The sequence below is a fragment of the Brachyhypopomus gauderio genome, chromosome 19 (assembly GCF_052324685.1).
Source record: "Brachyhypopomus gauderio isolate BG-103 chromosome 19, BGAUD_0.2, whole genome shotgun sequence".
Lineage (NCBI taxonomy): Eukaryota > Metazoa > Chordata > Actinopteri > Gymnotiformes > Hypopomidae > Brachyhypopomus > Brachyhypopomus gauderio.
Window position 1 is genome coordinate 11,974,908 of NC_135229.1, and position 17,500 is coordinate 11,992,407.

Consider the following 17,500-nt stretch of genomic DNA (forward strand, 5'->3'; position numbering starts at 1 on the left):
GATCTCAGTCCAATAGAGCACCTTTGGGATGTGGTGGAACGGAAGATTCACATCATGGATGTGCAGCCGTCAAATCTGTAGCAACTGTGTGATGTTATCATGTCAATATGGACCAGACTCTCTGAGGAATGTTTCCAGTACCTTGTTGAATCTGCCACGAAGGACTAAAGCAGTTCTGAAGGCAAAAGGGGGTCCAACCCGGTACTAGCAAGGTGTACCTAATAAAGTGGCCGGTGAGTATATAGTATAGTGATATAGAGTGTGTAGAAGTGTAGTGAAGTATCGATATAGTGATGTTGTTATAGTAAAGTATAGTGATGTTATGGAGAAGTGTAGAGAAGTAAATTTATGATCTAGTGATATAGTGAAGTATAGTGATGTTATTGCCAAGGTAAATGAATTTCTATAGCATCTTTTACACACACCAGCAATTCAAAGTGCTTTACACAGGAAAAATGAAAGAAGCTTATTACGAGCTTGTAACGATCTGCGTGTTGCAGAACATGGAGGCGGACACAAACGCTGAGGAGAGCGAGATTTATTAAGGGAAATTCCAAACTCTTTGAGTTGAACAGAATAGCGCGGGTCAGATCTTTTAAGGAGTCTGAACATTGAGTGTAGTGAAGTATAGTGATGTTATAGAGCAGTGGTGTGACGTATAGTGATGTTAAAGAGCACTGGTGTGAAATATAGTGATGTTATAGAGGAGTGTAGTGAAGTATAGTGATGTTCTAGAGCAGTGGTGTGAAGTATAGTGATGTTCTAGAGCAGTCGTGTGAAGTATAGTGATGTTAGAGCAGTCGTGTGAAGTATAGTGATGTTATAGAGCAGTCGTGTGAAGTATAGTGATGTTCTAGAGCAGTGGTGTGAAGTATAGTGATGTTCTAGAGCAATCGTGTGAAGTATAGTGATGTTCTAGAGCAGTGGTGTGAAGTATAGTGATGTTCTAGAGCAATCGTGTGAAGTATAGTGATGTTCTAGAGCAGTGGTGTGAAGTATAGGGATGTTCTAGAGCAGTGGTGTGAAGTATAGGGATGTTCTACAGCAGTGGTGTGAAGTATAGTGATGTTATAGAGCAGTGGTGTGAAGTATAGTGATGTTCTAGAGCAGTGGTGTGAAGTATAAGGATGTTCTAGAGCAGTGGTGTGAAGTATAGGGATGTTCTACAGCAGTGGTGTGAAGTATAGTGATGTTATAGAGCAGTGGTATGAAGTATAGTGATGTTCTAGAGCAGTGGTGTGAAGTATAGGGATGTTCTAGAGCAATCGTGTGAAGTATAGTGATGTTCTAGAGCAGTGGTGTGACTCTCCTCTTGGCTGAATGGTTGTTGGCCTCTTCTTCATCAACTCTGTACCACGTGGAGAAGGACAGTATGACAGTATTACTAACAGTGACGGTGGAAATACTGACAGGGAGGGAGTTTTAGATGGAGCAGGTGTGAGCATCGCTGTGAATCACCCCACAACATCACCACGTTCATCTGTTCTTCTGGGTGTTGGAGGTCGGGGTTGCCTCAGAGAGGTGTGTTCCAGTGGCGTGTGTGTGGCTGGGCGTGGAGGGCGTCCCGTAGCGGCCGGAGTCCCGTAGCGGCCGGAGTACGTATTCAGAACCATACTTACACAGCTGGTGTCTCTTACCACCCAGGTGGAAGACTCTCTTACACACACTTTCTGACATGTACACGCGTGCGCGCACACACACACACACACACACACACACACACACACACACACACACACACACATCCACCCACCACAGCCCCGCTGAACAGCAAAACAACACACACATCACTTTGTGCCAGCAAAGCCAGCTGTAGGAGTGCGTACACACACTCATTCTACACACGCAAGTACTCCGAGGAGCTTGGACACACACACACACACACACACACACACACGCCTTGGACGTAGATGAAGGCATGGGAACACGGTAATCACGGCCTCAGCGAGCGCCTGCAAACGAACACCAGAACCTTGTGGAACAAACCTCATATCTGCTCAGCAGCAATGACTGCACACAGCAGGAGGGCCCAAAGTTCATTAGCAGAGCCCACTAGCTTGGGCTCAGACACGGATCAGGAGGACACACACACATTCACGTGTGTATACAATCTGTGTGTCAGGTGGCGGAGCGTGTGTGTGTGTGTATGTGCGTGTGTGTTCTCATTGGCTTGGGTCTCTGCTCACTACTCGGACACGCCCCCGTCCGAGACGCGTATCCGAAGCGGCCCGCGGAGAACGATGGAACCTTAGGTCACCCATGACCCCGAGAGGTCAAGACCAGAGTGAGGGGCACTAATGTTTATGAGAAGTAGCATCTTCAGGGTAGAGACGGTCTACATCAGTAGGAGGGTGATGGGGTCTGGCAAAGGTGGAGATCAGTGGGCCTCCATTATGGACCGCAAGGTTTTAACAACACAAAAAGCCGATTTTCACTCCACCCGCCCCATACGCAGGTGCAGCCATTGGGACGGCCTTCCCTCTTCCAGACCTCGGGCCCCGCTGGCCTGAAACCACAGCACATCTGCTTCCAGTTAGCTCCTCCCCTGACCTGGGGCCTGTTAGATCCGAGCTGTGGTCTGCCTCTCGCCAATCCCACGCTGTTCTGAGATCTGTCACCCTGACGTCGTCACCTCGCCCCCTCGGACCTGTCGTGATGCCCCGTGCCGACGCGTGCACATGGAGTTGTCCTCCAACCCCCCTCTACCCCCACCTGCGTGAGGAGCGTGATCTCCATCCTGTGCTCTGGTGTATCAAGTGTGGTTCCTTCTCCACTTCTCACGGGAATGAGAAACAGACACCGCCATTAAAAAAAAAGGCTGTCAGCAAAGTTGGCCCCGGATTCAAGATATTTCATGACAAAACGTTTGCAAGTCAGTGCATTGGACGTGATGTTTTTCCATGCCGTTCTGTTTGCTCTTAGGGAACTGAAGGGCTTGGTGGTGACCTTGAGCTCCGAAGGTCACCTGCTGTGCTCCTACATGGGCACGGACCCCTCCTTCTTCACCGCGCCGAAGGTCGACGCCCGCGAGGTCAACTACGAGGAGGTGGACGCGGAGATGAAGGCACTGCAGAAAGTCATACGCAAGGCCACGAAGAACCAGGGTAGGGCGCTGGCCGGCATGGCTTTAGGAAGCCATGGAGAACTTCAGCCAAACATCTGGGCTTGTGGGTGTTCCTCAGACTCTTATGAGCTTGTTGGTGTCCGCGTAAGAGTCAGTGTGTCTTGGACTTAAGAAGCATTTTATTAATATAGGCTGACGTCAAAAAACATGGTGCGAATAAGTTATATCGATGTGTCATGAGTTGTAGGGTTACGGTTTTTTTGAGGGTTGATAATCAATTGGACAAAATGCAGCAGGAAAGTAAAGAAAGTAAGTAGTGCTGTTGTGACGGGACATAGAGAAGACAGACAAGATTATCTTCATTAAATATTTTAATAATCCAAATAAAATGTAGGATTAGAGATTGCATTAATGGATTCATATCCGATCAGCAATTTGAGATTTAACACATTTGTCTCCTTTGTTTGCTGCTAAGAAGCTGTTTAAAACTTTTTTAAAACATGAAACATGCATTTGTTCATTGTATTGGCAACACCCAAGTGACATCATATATCGCGATAACGATGCGTATCACCGGATTGCCCACCCTTAAGGCCAGCCTGCCTGAGGCTGGAACACTGGGGGTTTGTACAGTAACAAACTGGGCTCTGATGGCAGGGTTGGGGCCTGGTCCTCACCACCTGGCTTAACCCCGGCCCACGCAGCAGACTGGAACGCTTTGGTCGGGCAGAACAGAGCGTTTGTGTCCAGGGGATGAGGAGGAGGCGAAAGGTTCGCCCTCCTGTTTGCACCTAGCGAAATGGCCACCGGTGATGGCGGGCGGTGACCCCGGGGACGTGCAGGGTTGACGTGTTCTCTGCTACAAGGAAGATTGGTTATTTTTCATGATGTCATATTATTGAAATTTGGGATTATGTTTTATATTTTTTAAGTGAAACTCTCATGCATGTTTTTACATCTGTCACAGTAAAGCAGAGAGTGTGTCCTCCTCACCTCTCATGCAGGACTGTCTGTGTCCTGTTCTACAGCAGGACTGTCTGTGTCTGTCCTGTTAGACAGCAGGACTGTCTGTGTCTGTCCTGTTAGACAGCAGGACTGTCTGTGTCTGTCCTGTTACACAGCAGGACTGTCTGTGTCCTGTTCTACAGCAGGACTGCCTGTATCTGTCCTGTTCTACAGCAGGACTGCCTGTATCTGTCCTGTTACACAGCAGGACTGTCTGTGTCTGTCCAGTTAGACAGCAGGACTGTCTGTTGTGTCTGTCCAGTTAGACAGCAGGACTGTCTGTGTCTGTCCAGTTAGACAGCAGGACTGTCTGTGTCTGTCCAGTTACACAGCAGGACTGTCTGTGTCTGTCCAGTTACACAGCAGGACTGTCTGTGTCTGACCTGTTACACAGCAGGACTGTCTGTGTCTGACCTGTTACACAGCAGGACTGTCTGTGTCTGACCTGTTACACAGCAGGACTGTCTGTGTCTGACCTGTTACACAGCAGGACTGTGCTCTCTCAGCCTGTGTGTGGTTAGGATGCATCTCTGCTGTCTAAAGAGATACTCTGAAAGATTACTTAGTATTCATAACCCCCCCCCCCCCCCCCCCCCTCTCTCTCTCGTAGACATAATCCCTAGACCAGAAACCGAGGCCGGCTTGACTGTGACAGCGAAGGTCTCCAGTACTCTGGACAATGTCTCGGTAACTGCCACCTCTGTCTTCCCACCACGCAGTTAAATACATTCACACGATTGATAGACCAAACAGCCAAAGATTACTGTCCTCATCTTTAAAGGCCCAGTAGTACAAACCAAACTGTACAACAGACAGCTGACCAGTATCAGTCTATGACACAGAGGGGATCTCAACATGTTACGGCTTCTGGGGCTTGGACTTTAGTTGTAAGATGTCTAACTTCATGGGCCCTGAGCACATTGTTGAACACGCGTACGCACCCTGTCACACAGTGTGTGTAATGGGAGATGTCTTCATGTCTGTCGTTTTCCCCCACAGCAAGCCCTTATCACAGAAATGAACGGCCTGCCTGTTCCTTCCATTACAGTCAAGGTACACACACACACACACACACACACACACACACACACACACACACACACACACACACACACACACACACACACACACCCTGACACACACACAGACATACACATGCATGCGCACACACACACACACACCCTGACACACACACAGACATACACACGCATGCGCACACACACACACACACCCTGACACACACAGACATACACACGCATGCGCACACACACACACACACACAGACACACACACAGACACACCCTGACACACCCTGACACACACAGACACACACACACACCCTGACACACACAGACACACCCTGACACACACACCCTGACACACCCTGACACACACAGACACACACACACACACAGACACACACACACACACCCTGACACACACACACACACACACACACACACCTGTTCATGAATTTTACTACCATTTTTCATTGCACTTTACTGCGATGTTTACGTGAAATCTTACCTGAAGTGCCCTGGTAATAAAAGTGCTGTGTGTTTTCACCAGGTCAGGGTGAGCAGCGGCTCGGCTGTACAGAGTCCCAGGATGTGTGTGTGTGTGCAGCCCCCACTCACCGCCACTCAAGACCAGTTTGTGTTGGATTCTCTAGGTACGTATCCCCTCTTGCCTCACACACACACACACACACACACACACACACACACACACACACACAATCTCTCTCTCTCTCTCTATCTCCCCCAAACTCTCTCTCTCCCCCACACCCTCTCTTTCTCTCTATCTCCCCCACACTCTCTCTCTATCCCCCACACCCTCTCTCTCTCTCTCTCTATTGCTCTTATATCTATCTTTTTCTTCTTCCCCTGCCTGCTCACTCCCTTCATCTTACCTCTATCCTCTTCTTCTCTGTTAGCACTTTCAAACAGATCCGACATTTGCAGCGTGTGTGTGCTCTAGATCTGAAACTCACAGTGTGCTCTAGATCTGAAACTCACAGTGTGCTCTAGATCTGAAACTCACAGTGTGCTCTAGATCTGAAACTCACAGTGTGCTCTAGATCTGAAACTCACAGTGTGCTCTAGATCTGAAACTCGCAGTGTGCTCTAGATCTGAAACTCGCAGTGTGCTCTAGATCTGAAACTCGCAGTGTGCTCTAGATCTGAAACTCGCAGTGTGCTCTAGATCTGAAACTCACAGTGTGCTCTAGATCTGAAAGTGCGTCGTCCTTGTCCGGAGGAGCCCCTGGTGGGCGGGTGTGTGTCCGGGCAGGTGGCAGCCCTGCGTTGTGTCCCACGCCGGCGTGCCGATGGAGGCGGACAGAGATGGAGAGGGGAGCTGATGCACTCGAGCCTGCCTCCGCCCGTTAACATCATCTCAGCCTCTTCATCTCCGCCGTTACTCCTCCGTGAGTGGCCAGGCAAGCAGGCTCCCCAGTGCTTAACATCAGCACTGTAATAGATCTGACAGATCAAAGGCTCTCCGCTGGGAGATGGATTAGCAGGTTACATGCTCTCTGTGTGTGTGTGTGTGTGTGTGCGTGTGTGTGTGTGTGTGTGTGTGTGTGTGTGTGTGCTTGTGTTTGAGATTGAGGAGTTTAACCAGGACCAAGCATCTAAACCAGTGACGCACACACACACACACAGTCTTCCTGGCTCCCTTGATCATAGTCACAGATTAAGGGTTGCTGTTTCTCCAGCATTATCACTCAGTGTGATGATGTCAGAGGTACTGAATGTTTTGAAGGTTCAAAGATTCATCAGAACTCATCACAGCGTGCTTCTCACAACATGCAGCATTAGCCCCGTGGGACTCTGGTCTTGATCCGAAGCGCTGGTCCCGTGCCTCAGGGACCTTCTCCACACTCCTCCTCCTTTATGTGAAACGACTACGCTAACTCCCAAAGGTTCAAATAGCTAAAAACGGCTAACACGATTTGCATCGTACAAACAAGATGAAGCCGGCCAGTCCGCTGCAGATTTCATTCTTTGTTAGCCACGCTAGCGTTTGGCCCCTCAGGTAACGTCTCTGAAGTTCCTCTGAGAAACGGTCTCCAGATCCGTCTTCCTCTCCGTCAGGTTAATAGCCACCTGGGTCAAGGGAGACGAGGGTTCTGGAGCTGTTAGCCGCCGGCGAGGGCTGTTAGTGAGGCCGCACCCCTCCTAAGCCGGGGGGGGGGGGGGGGTGTGTTTGTGTGGCGGGGATGGGGGGGGGGGCTCTAGGACAACACTTGTACTTGACAGGGAAGACAGAGCGGACATTAGCAGGCAGCGGAGCGGCTCTGAGAGGGCGCGCCCTCACGCTCAACGTGACGGATCTCTCGCTAATGGACGAGCCGCGCGTTTCACTTCCAGCGGCGAGAAGCGAAATCAAAGGGCGGGGGGGGGGAGGGGGGGGCGTGGGGGGGTCAGTCAAGATGCCTTTACAGGGAGAGACTAAAGAAACATGGCCTCCCAGCAGAAGACCCATGAGACCCTCAGTTTGACACAGTGGAGCTCAGAACCTAAATGTGCTCACTGTGATGCACGTACCCCAATGTCAGGGTTGAAGTGGAGCTGCAGTGATCGGTTAGTGGTGCTTACAGGCTGTCCCAGACCGGGCCAGTCAGAACAGACCCGTCCCAGTTCTTCATTAGGGCTGCACTAGAAAAGGAAGACCACACCTCCTCACTGCAGGACACACCTCCTCACTGCAGGACACACCTCTTCACTGTGCAGGACACACCCCTTCACTGTGCAGGACACACCCCTTCACTGTGCAGGACACACCTCCTCACTGTCACCTCCTCACTGTGTAGGACACACCTCCTCACTGCAGGACACACCTCCTCACTGCAGGACACACCTCCTCACTGTGCAGGACACACCTCCTCACTGCAGGACACACCTCTTCACTGTGCAGGACACACCTCTTCACTGCAGGACACACCTCCTCACTGCAGGACACACCTCCTCACTGCAGGACACACCTCTTCACTGTGCAGGACACACCTCTTCACTGTGTAGGACACACCTCCTCACTGCGCAGGACACACCTCCTCACTGTGCAGGACACACCTCTTCACTGTGTAGGACACACCTCCTCACTGCAGGACACACCTCTTCACTGTGCAGGAGACACCTCTTCACTGCAGGACACACCTCTTCACTGCAGGGCACACCTCCTCACTGTGTAGGACACACCTCCTCACTGTGTAGGACACACCTCCTCACTGTGCAGGACACACCTCCTCACTATGTAGGACACACCTCCTCACTTTGCAGGACACACCTCCTCACTGTGCAGGACACACCTCCTCACTGTGCAGGACACACCTCCTCACTGTACAGGACACACCTCCTCACTGTGTAGGACACACCTCCTCACTGTGCAAGACACACCTCCTCACTGTGCAAGACACACCTCCTCACTGTGCAAGACACACCTCCTCACTGTGCAGGACACACCCCCTCACTGTGCAGGACACACTCCCTCACTGTGCAGGACACACCCCCTCACTGTGCAAGACACACCTCCTCACTGTGCAAGACACACCTCCTCACTGTGTTCAGATTCAGATCACTGCTTAACCTCCGAAACAGAAAGGCTGGGTTACAGTTTACAACAAATTGTAACATCGGTAATTACAACCAAGGACTGCTGACTGTGGCCCCCTGAAATAGTGGATGATGTAAAAGAAAGTTCTGATGCTTCGCCCAATATTGATGTAAATACCCTTGAACTAAAGCAGACATTCTTCAGTGACATAGTCAACCTCATATTAAATCCTGTGTGCTCAGGAACAGCGGCCAAACCCCCAAAACATTTATTACTGTCCAATTACACGCAGGCTGCTGGGTATATCCCTCCCCAGAACTGATCCGGGGTCAGCCCGGTCCTGGCTCGCCGCTGCAGTCGGGGATGAGGCTTTCAGTGAACGTAATCCAAAGTAAATGCATTATTAGGTTAAAGAGATGCCAAACCTGGACGGCTTTTAGCCCACAGACCTTTCACTCCCGACGCCCGCGTCTCGGGTTTCGCCTGACCCCAAAATGTCACCCACCAGGGCGGCCCAGCCGGATGAGCCATTAGAGCTTGGCAGGGTCCGGGGCGTCGGTTCAGACGCGCACGCACGCGCCCGCTTGCTAGAAGTGGTATTATAGCAGAGAGATGCATCACAATTATGAGCTGTTGGTCTGACACCAGTTGGCTCCTGTTCCTGGTAATCTTTATTGTTTTATGCAGCGGAGACTCTGATTTCGCTCTGATAGGAAGAGGCTGTCTAAGAGGGTATGAGAGCTTTACACACACACACACACACACACACACACACGGTCATCCAATGGCAAGCGCACACACGCACGCTAAGCAACTCCTTCAGGCGATTATCTAGACGAACAGCCTCTAATGGCTGTTGATCTTTATCTCGGATGTTAGGCAAGTGTTCCTGTTGTCTCTCACCGTGACACCTGGCACCAGGACCGGCTCGATCCGGTTTCAGTTCTAGTGGAAGTTAACTCTTTCATCCGGCGCTCACGCCGACCGGCCGCTGACCACGTACCGGCCGGACGTCTGTTCGTGTCGCTGCGGCGTGAACGGCAGACGCTGACCTGGGATCTGCTGAAATGGTTCTGGTCTGGTTTAGAAGCTTCATGGTGGCTCTTCTTGGTTCAGCAGGTCCAGAGGCTGCAAACGTCACTCTTCATATTGTTATTTCAGGCTGTGTGCCTAACAGATGCTGTGATTCCCTCTGAACACACACACACACACACACACACACACACACACACACACACACACACACAGGCCCCTTTGTTTTTTCCTTTTCTCTCTCTCTTGCTCTCTAGTTTTTATTTCACTCATTCCCTTCCTCACTCTCCTTCACTCTTTTTCTCTCTCCGTCCTTCATTCTCCGTCAATCACTCTCACACTCCCTCATTCTCTCACTCTCTTCTCCTCTCTCGTCCCCCCCCCCCCTCTCTCTCTCTCCTGAGGAGGCCTTCAGGTACTTTGTAATTCAGTTTAAACGTGTTTTTTGTGTGAATTAAGGCTGTTATGAAATCTTGCTGTGAAAAGATATCGCTTGTAAATTCAGGGGGCATTTGGGGGGTGGGGGGGATCCTTGTAGCCACTGCTTTTACTTGCCTTACAGGTCATAGGTCATCGTTTCCCTGTCAGCTCTTGACCCCAGAGTGCGACCGCACACAAACTCCTAAATGCCGTCTCGACCCCACCCAGCCTTCCCTCCACCCGCTCCACGCACCCGCGGCGTGGTGGAATGCGTCCCTTGAGTGCTTCTTTTGTGTGGCGTGTGAAGTGTGTATCAGCTCCGCCAGTGAAGGGTCAGTAAAGGTCGAGGAGGGTCAGCCAAGATGCCCCTCCGCTTTACTAAAGCCCCCGAGGGCAGGGTGAGAGTACCCTCCACCCTCCTCCACCCGCTCCACCCACCCAATCACGCGTTCCTTTTTGAGCCGTCTCTGATGGAGCTCGCGTTTGAGTAAAGCATCAGAACGGAGAGTTAAAAAAACCTGGGCTTGAACTGAGAGAGAGAGAGAGAAAGAGAGAGAGAGGGAGGGGGGTAGAGGAAGAGGGAGAGAGAGAGTGCAGGGTTGGAGGGAGGATGCTGAAGTGACCATGACATTGTGGGATGGGGATGATGTTCCGTTCTGTAGAGCAGTGACGATCAGGATGTCTCTGGCTGCCTGAGAGAGGCGGAGGCAGGAGGGGGTGGGAGGGGGTGGGGTGGGTGGAGGGTGTGGGGGGGGTGTATTAGGTGGAGCGGTGTGGGGGCGTATAAGGTATTAGGTTTGTGCACGTGGACAGGCAGGGCACTTAATCTCCCCGTACTGCTCAGGAGTGCTGGCACATAGCTGAGGCTCAGTCACCTGTGCTGGCCCGACTCCCACACCCAACACACGGCTCGTTAACTCAGGAGCTGGCGCACACAGGGTGTGGCCCCGCCCTCACTCCGCAGGGCGCGTGTGTGCGTGTGTCAAAGAGTGCACATGCGAGAAACCCTAAAAGCAGCTTCCACAAGCTCTGATTTCTGCTTCAACCCAGCCTCTCGCTCTCTCTCTCTCTCTCTCTCTCTCTCTCTCTCTCTCTCTCCCTCTCTCTCTCCCTCTTTCCTCCCTGTTTAAGTAGGTAAAACTGCAGTGGTTGTGCTGCCCCGTTTATTCAGACAGAGGGAATCGTCTCACTCTTCCCCTCAGGGCCACTGAGGTGTCCTTTAGTTTAGGGTTTAATATGCCACCCCACATCAGAATTACCCCAGTCTTTTACCCAACTGCAGGAGTTCAAATATTTATATGGCAATAAACCTGAATCTTTTATTTAACATCCAGACAATAAATAACTGAACAAAAAACCCCCGAACAGCAGAATATGACCCTGCCGCTCATAAACCAGCCGTACTGGCTCTAGATTCCTGTCTTATTTCGCATGTTCCCCTGGGCGTCATCCTGCTCAAACCCACATGAGCCTTTTGGAATCACCTGGCCATCCTGGTCCCAGCTGGGCCAGTTAAGATCACACAGCCATACTGGTACAGCATGTTTGGTATGCTGTGCACATTTACATTTACGGCATTTTGGCAGACGCCCTTATCCAGAGCGACTTACATTTTAATCTAATTTTTATACAAGTGAGTAATTGAGGGTTAAGGGCCTTGCTCAGGGGCACCTCAGTCATGGCCTCAGGTCTGGGAATCGAACCCACGACCCTCTGGTCACAAGACCAGTTCCCTAACCACTAGGCCATGACTACCCTATGTACACCAGTTTAGGACTGTGTGTGCAGGCGTTGCGTGTGCAGGCGTTGCGTGTGCAAGCGTTGCGTGTGCAGGTGCTGCGTGTGCAGGTGTTGCGTGTGCAGGCTTTAGAATGTGAGAAAATGTCATTATGTCAATACTTATGTTAGATAGTAGGTACAGTCTTACCCACAGTACCCTTTCTTACCCACTGTGCCCTGTCCTACCCACTGTGCCCTGTCCTACCCACAGTACCCTGTCTTACTCACAGTGCCCTGTCTTACCCACTGTGCCCTGTCCTACCCACAGTACCCTGTCTTACTCACAGTACCCTGTCTTACCCACTGTGCCCTGTCCTACCCACAGTACCCTGTCTTACTCACAGTGCCCTGTCTTACCCACTGTGCCCTGTCTTACCCACTGTGCCCTGTCCTACCCACAGTACCCTCTCTTACCCACAGAACCCTCTCTTATCTATAGTACCCTGCCTTACCCACAGTACCCTGTCTTACCCACTGTGGCCTGTCTTACCCACTGTGGCCTGTCTTACCCACTGTGGCCTGTCTTACCCACTGTGACCTGTCTTACCCACAGTGCCCTGTCTTACCCACAGTGCCCTGTCCTACCCACTGTGGCCTGTCTTACCCACAGTACCCTGTCTAACCCACAGTGTCCTGCCTTACCCACTGTGCCCTGCCTTACCCACTGTGCCCTGTCTTACCCACTGTGCCCTGTCTTACCCACAGTGCCCTGCCTTACCCACTGTACCCTTTGTTACCCACTGTGCCCTGTCTTACCCACAGTACCCTCTCTTTCCCACAGTGCCATGTCTTACCCACAGTACCCTGTCCTACCCACTGTGCCATGTCCTACCCACTGTGCCCTGTCTTACCCACTGTGCCCTGTCTTACCCACTGTGCCCTGTCTTACCCACTGTACCCTGCCTTACCCACAGTACCCTGTCTTACCCACTGTGGTCTGTCTTACCTACAGTACCCACTCTTACCCACAGAACCCTCTCTTACCCACTGTGGCCTGTCTTACCCACTGTGTCTCTGTCTTACCCACAGTGCCCTGTCTTACCCACAGTGCCCTGTCTTACCCACTGTGCCCTGTCTTACCCACTGTGCCCTGTCCTACCCACAGTACCCTCTCTTACCCACAGAACCCTCTCTTATCTATAGTACCCTGCCTTACCCACAGTACCCTGTCTTACCCACTGTGGCCTGTCTTACCCACTGTGGCCTGTCTTACCCACTGTGGCCTGTCTTACCCACTGTGACCTGTCTTACCCACAGTGCCCTGTCTTACTCACAGTGCCCTGTCTTACCCACTGTGCCCTGTCCTACCCACAGTACCCTGTCTTACTCACAGTACCCTGTCTTACCCACTGTGCCCTGTCCTACCCACAGTACCCTGTCTTACTCACAGTGCCCTGTCTTACCCACTGTGCCCTGTCTTACCCACTGTGCCCTGTCCTACCCACAGTACCCTCTCTTACCCACAGAACCCTCTCTTATCTATAGTACCCTGCCTTACCCACAGTACCCTGTCTTACCCACTGTGGCCTGTCTTACCCACTGTGGCCTGTCTTACCCACTGTGGCCTGTCTTACCCACTGTGACCTGTCTTACCCACAGTGCCCTGTCTTACCCACAGTGCCCTGTCCTACCCACTGTGGCCTGTCTTACCCACAGTACCCTGTCTAACCCACAGTGTCCTGCCTTACCCACTGTGCCCTGCCTTACCCACTGTGCCCTGTCTTACCCACTGTGCCCTGTCTTACCCACAGTGCCCTGCCTTACCCACTGTACCCTTTGTTACCCACTGTGCCCTGTCTTACCCACAGTACCCTCTCTTTCCCACAGTGCCATGTCTTACCCACAGTACCCTGTCCTACCCACTGTGCCATGTCCTACCCACTGTGCCCTGTCTTACCCACTGTGCCCTGTCTTACCCACTGTGCCCTGTCTTACCCACTGTACCCTGCCTTACCCACAGTACCCTGTCTTACCCACTGTGGTCTGTCTTACCTACAGTACCCACTCTTACCCACAGAACCCTCTCTTACCCACTGTGGCCTGTCTTACCCACTGTGTCTCTGTCTTACCCACAGTGCCCTGTCTTACCCACAGTGCCCTGTCTTACTCACAGTGCCCTGTCTTACTCACAGTGCCCTGTCTTACCCACAGTGCCCTGCCTTACCCACTGTACTCTTTGTTACCCACTGTGCCCTGTCTTACCCACTGTGCCCTGTCTTACCCACAGTACCCTCTCTTACCCACAGTGCCATGTCTTACCCCCAGTACCCTGTCTTACCCACTGTGCCCTGCCTTATCCACTGTGCCCTGTCCTACCCACAGTGCCATGTCATACCCACTGTGCCCTGTCTTACCTACTGTACCCTGCCTTACCCACAGTACCCTGTCTTACCCACTGTGTCCTGTCTTACCTACAGTACCCTCTCTTACCCACAGAACCCTCTCTCCCTCCCCCTTCTGGCCTGTCTTACCCACTGTGACCTGTCTTACCTACAGTACCCTCTCTTACCCACAGTACCCTCTCTTACCCACAGTACCCTCTCTTACCCACTGTGGCCTGTATTACCCACAGTGCCCTGCCTTACCCACTATGCCCTGTCTTACCCACAGTGCCCTGTCCTACCCACAGTGCCATGTCTTACCCACAGTGCCCTGTCTTACCCACAGTGCCCTGTCCTACCCACTGTGGCCTGTCTTACCCACAGTACCCTGTCTTACCCACAGTACCCTGTCTAACTCACAGTGCCCTGCCTTACCCACTGTGCCCTGCCTTACCCACTGTGCCCTGTCTTACCCACTGTGCCCTGTCTTACCCACAGTGCCCTGCCTTACCCACTGTGCCCTGTCTTACCCACAGTGCCCTCTCTTTCCCACAGTACCCTCTCTTTCCCACAGTGCCATGTCTTACCCACAGTACCCTGTCCTACCCACTGTGCCCTGTCTTACCCACTGTGCCCTGTCTTACCCACTGTGCCCTGTCTTACCCACTGTACCCTGCCTTACCCACAGTACCCTGTCTTACCCACTGTGGTCTGTCTTACCTACAGTACCCACTCTTACCCACAGAACCCTCTCTTACCCACTGTGGCCTGTCTTACCCACTGTTTCTCTGTCTTACTCACAGTGCCCTGTCTTACCCACAGTGCCCTGTCTTACTCACAGTGCCCTGCCTTACCCACTGTACTCTTTGTTACCCACTGTGCCCTGTCTTACCCACTGTGCCCTGTCTTACCCACAGTACCCTCTCTTACCCACAGTGCCATGTCTTACCCCCAGTACCCTGTCTTACCCACTGTGCCCTGCCTTATCCACTGTGCCCTGTCCTACCCACAGTGCCATGTCATACCCACTGTGCCCTGTCTTACCTACTGTACCCTGCCTTACCCACAGTACCCTGTCTTACCCACTGTGTCCTGTCTTACCTACAGTACCCTCTCTTACCAACAGAACCTTCTCTCCCTCCCCCTTCTGGCCTGTCTTACCCACTGTGACCTCTCTTACCCACAGTACCCTCTCTTACCCACAGTACCCTCTCTTACCCACTGTGGCCTGTATTACCCACAGTGCCCTGCCTTACCCACTATGCCCTGTCTTACCCACAGTGCCCTGTCCTACCCACAATGCCATGTCTTACCCACAGTGCCATGTCTTACCCACTGTGCCCTGTCTTATCCACAGTACCCTGCCTTACCCACTGTGCCCTGTCTTACCCACTGTACCCTTTGTTACCCACTGTACCCTTTGTTACCCACTGTACCCTTTGTTACCCACTGTGCCATGTCATACCCACTGTGCCCTGTCTTAGCTACTGTACCCTGCCTTACCCACAGTACCCTGTCTTACCCACTGTGGCCTGTCTTACCTACAGTAACCTTTCTTACCCACAGAACCCTCTCTCCCTCCCCCTTCTGGCCTGTCTTACCCACTGTGACCTGTCTTACCTACAGTACCCTCTCTTACCCACAGTACCCTCTCTTACCCACTGTGGCCTGTATTACCCAGAGTGCCCTGCCTTACCCACTATGCCCTGTCCTACCCACAGTGCCATGTCTTACCCACTGTGCCCTGTCTTACCCACAGTACCCTGTCTTACCTACTGTGGCCTGTCTTACACAGCACAAAGGTTTCTGGGTCTCAACTCTGTGTGGTCTGTTCTGTTTTGTTTGTTTTACAGGTAGTGGGTCTCATTTAACAGTGGCTTTCTCTGTGTTTCTGAATGGACACTACACACCAGCTGACCTAACTGGAGACATAGCAGTGACTTACAGTTCTCCTACAGGTATGATCTCACACACACACACACACACACATACACACACTGCACTCCCAATTTTTATGCTGCATTTTTTTTTCTCGGACTTTCCCTGTCAGGTATCTGTTCTGACTTAGGTGCATCCTGATTTGCTCGTATAAACTAATCGATTCGGGAAGAATTCGGGTTAGGTGAAAGGCACAGGACCTGTTCCCAGATCAGTTGTGTGAGTCCTGGCCTACGAGGGCGGGGTCAGAGAGCAGGCTGAGGATCTGGAAGGCATTAGCCCCACCCCCCGTCCTCACCCCACCAAGCCGCTTTATTTCAATGAAAATGTCTTGCGGGTTTTTTTTCTCTCCACCGATTATTTTACTTTGTTGGAAATGTTGGCGGAAGAAGGAGGGAAGGTTCACACTCGGGCTGTTTGCCTTGGCGGCCACGCGGCTGGCGGCCTGTGGACGGCTTCCTGAAAGAGCTTCACGCTAAAAATAGAGAGTGGAAAAGCTCCGTCTCACACTGGGCCAGTGCCGCATGACATGTTAGATAGACCCCTTCTCTCTCTCTCTCTCTCTCTGTCTGTCTGTCTGTCTCTCTTCCTGTCCGTCTGTCTGTATCTCTTCCTGTCCGTCTATCTGTCTCTCTTCCTCTGTCTGTCTGTCTCTCTTCCTCTTTGTCTGTCTGTCTCTCTTCCTCTCTGTCTGTCTCTGTCTGTCTGTCTGTCTCTTTCTCTGTCTGTCTGTCTGTGTCTGTATCTCTTCCTCTCTTTCTGTCTCTGTCTGTCTTCCTCTCTGTCTGTCTCTCTTCCTCTCTGTCTGTCTGTCTCTATATCTCTTCCTCTCTGTCTGTCTGTCTCACTGTCTGGTACTCACACACACACACACACACACACACACACACACACACACACACACAATGGGCCTTTTAGCACTGACGTCTTACAGAGAGGGGAAACCCCACTCCCAAGGAACATGAAGGGGAGAGTAGAAACATTTACTACATACACACACGCACATACACACGTACACACACACTTACTCTCTATCTGTTCTTTCTCTTTCTTAACACACGCACACACACACACACACACGTTTCTTTTCCCCACATCACCACTTGCCTATAAGATTGGATATGTGTAGTGTGTGGCATGTATATAGCTGCTCTGTGTGTGCAGTGCATTACGTGCAGGAAACTGACAGAGTTAATCTGACTGAGTTACACACACACACACACACACACACACACAGACACAGACCTCGGTACCCCCTCCCTCTGACTCATGATGAGGGTCCGTGGGGTGCTGTTAGCATTAGCACGTTAGCAGCCGCACTGTCCCTTTGCTGACCAGGTGCCCAGAGGGGGGTGGGGAGATGCCCATGCCTGCTCGTGTTCGA

At 51.8% G+C, this 17,500-nt stretch overlaps 1 protein-coding gene across 6 annotated transcripts in view; it reads left to right on the forward strand.

Annotated features, from left to right (window-relative positions):
• The window catches only part of bbs9 (Bardet-Biedl syndrome 9), a 63,158-nt gene that overhangs the window by 11,957 nt on the left and 33,701 nt on the right, over positions 1-17,500 (forward strand). For all 6 annotated transcript variants that reach the window (XM_076981851.1, XM_076981854.1, XM_076981853.1 and 3 more), the window contains exons 11-15: positions 2,923-3,104; positions 4,680-4,756; positions 5,069-5,122; positions 5,639-5,741; positions 16,032-16,136. In XM_076981851.1, the coding sequence (XP_076837966.1) occupies positions 2,923-3,104; positions 4,680-4,756; positions 5,069-5,122; positions 5,639-5,741; positions 16,032-16,136 (521 nt within the window). The remainder of the gene's footprint in view (positions 1-2,922; positions 3,105-4,679; positions 4,757-5,068; positions 5,123-5,638; positions 5,742-16,031; positions 16,137-17,500) is intronic.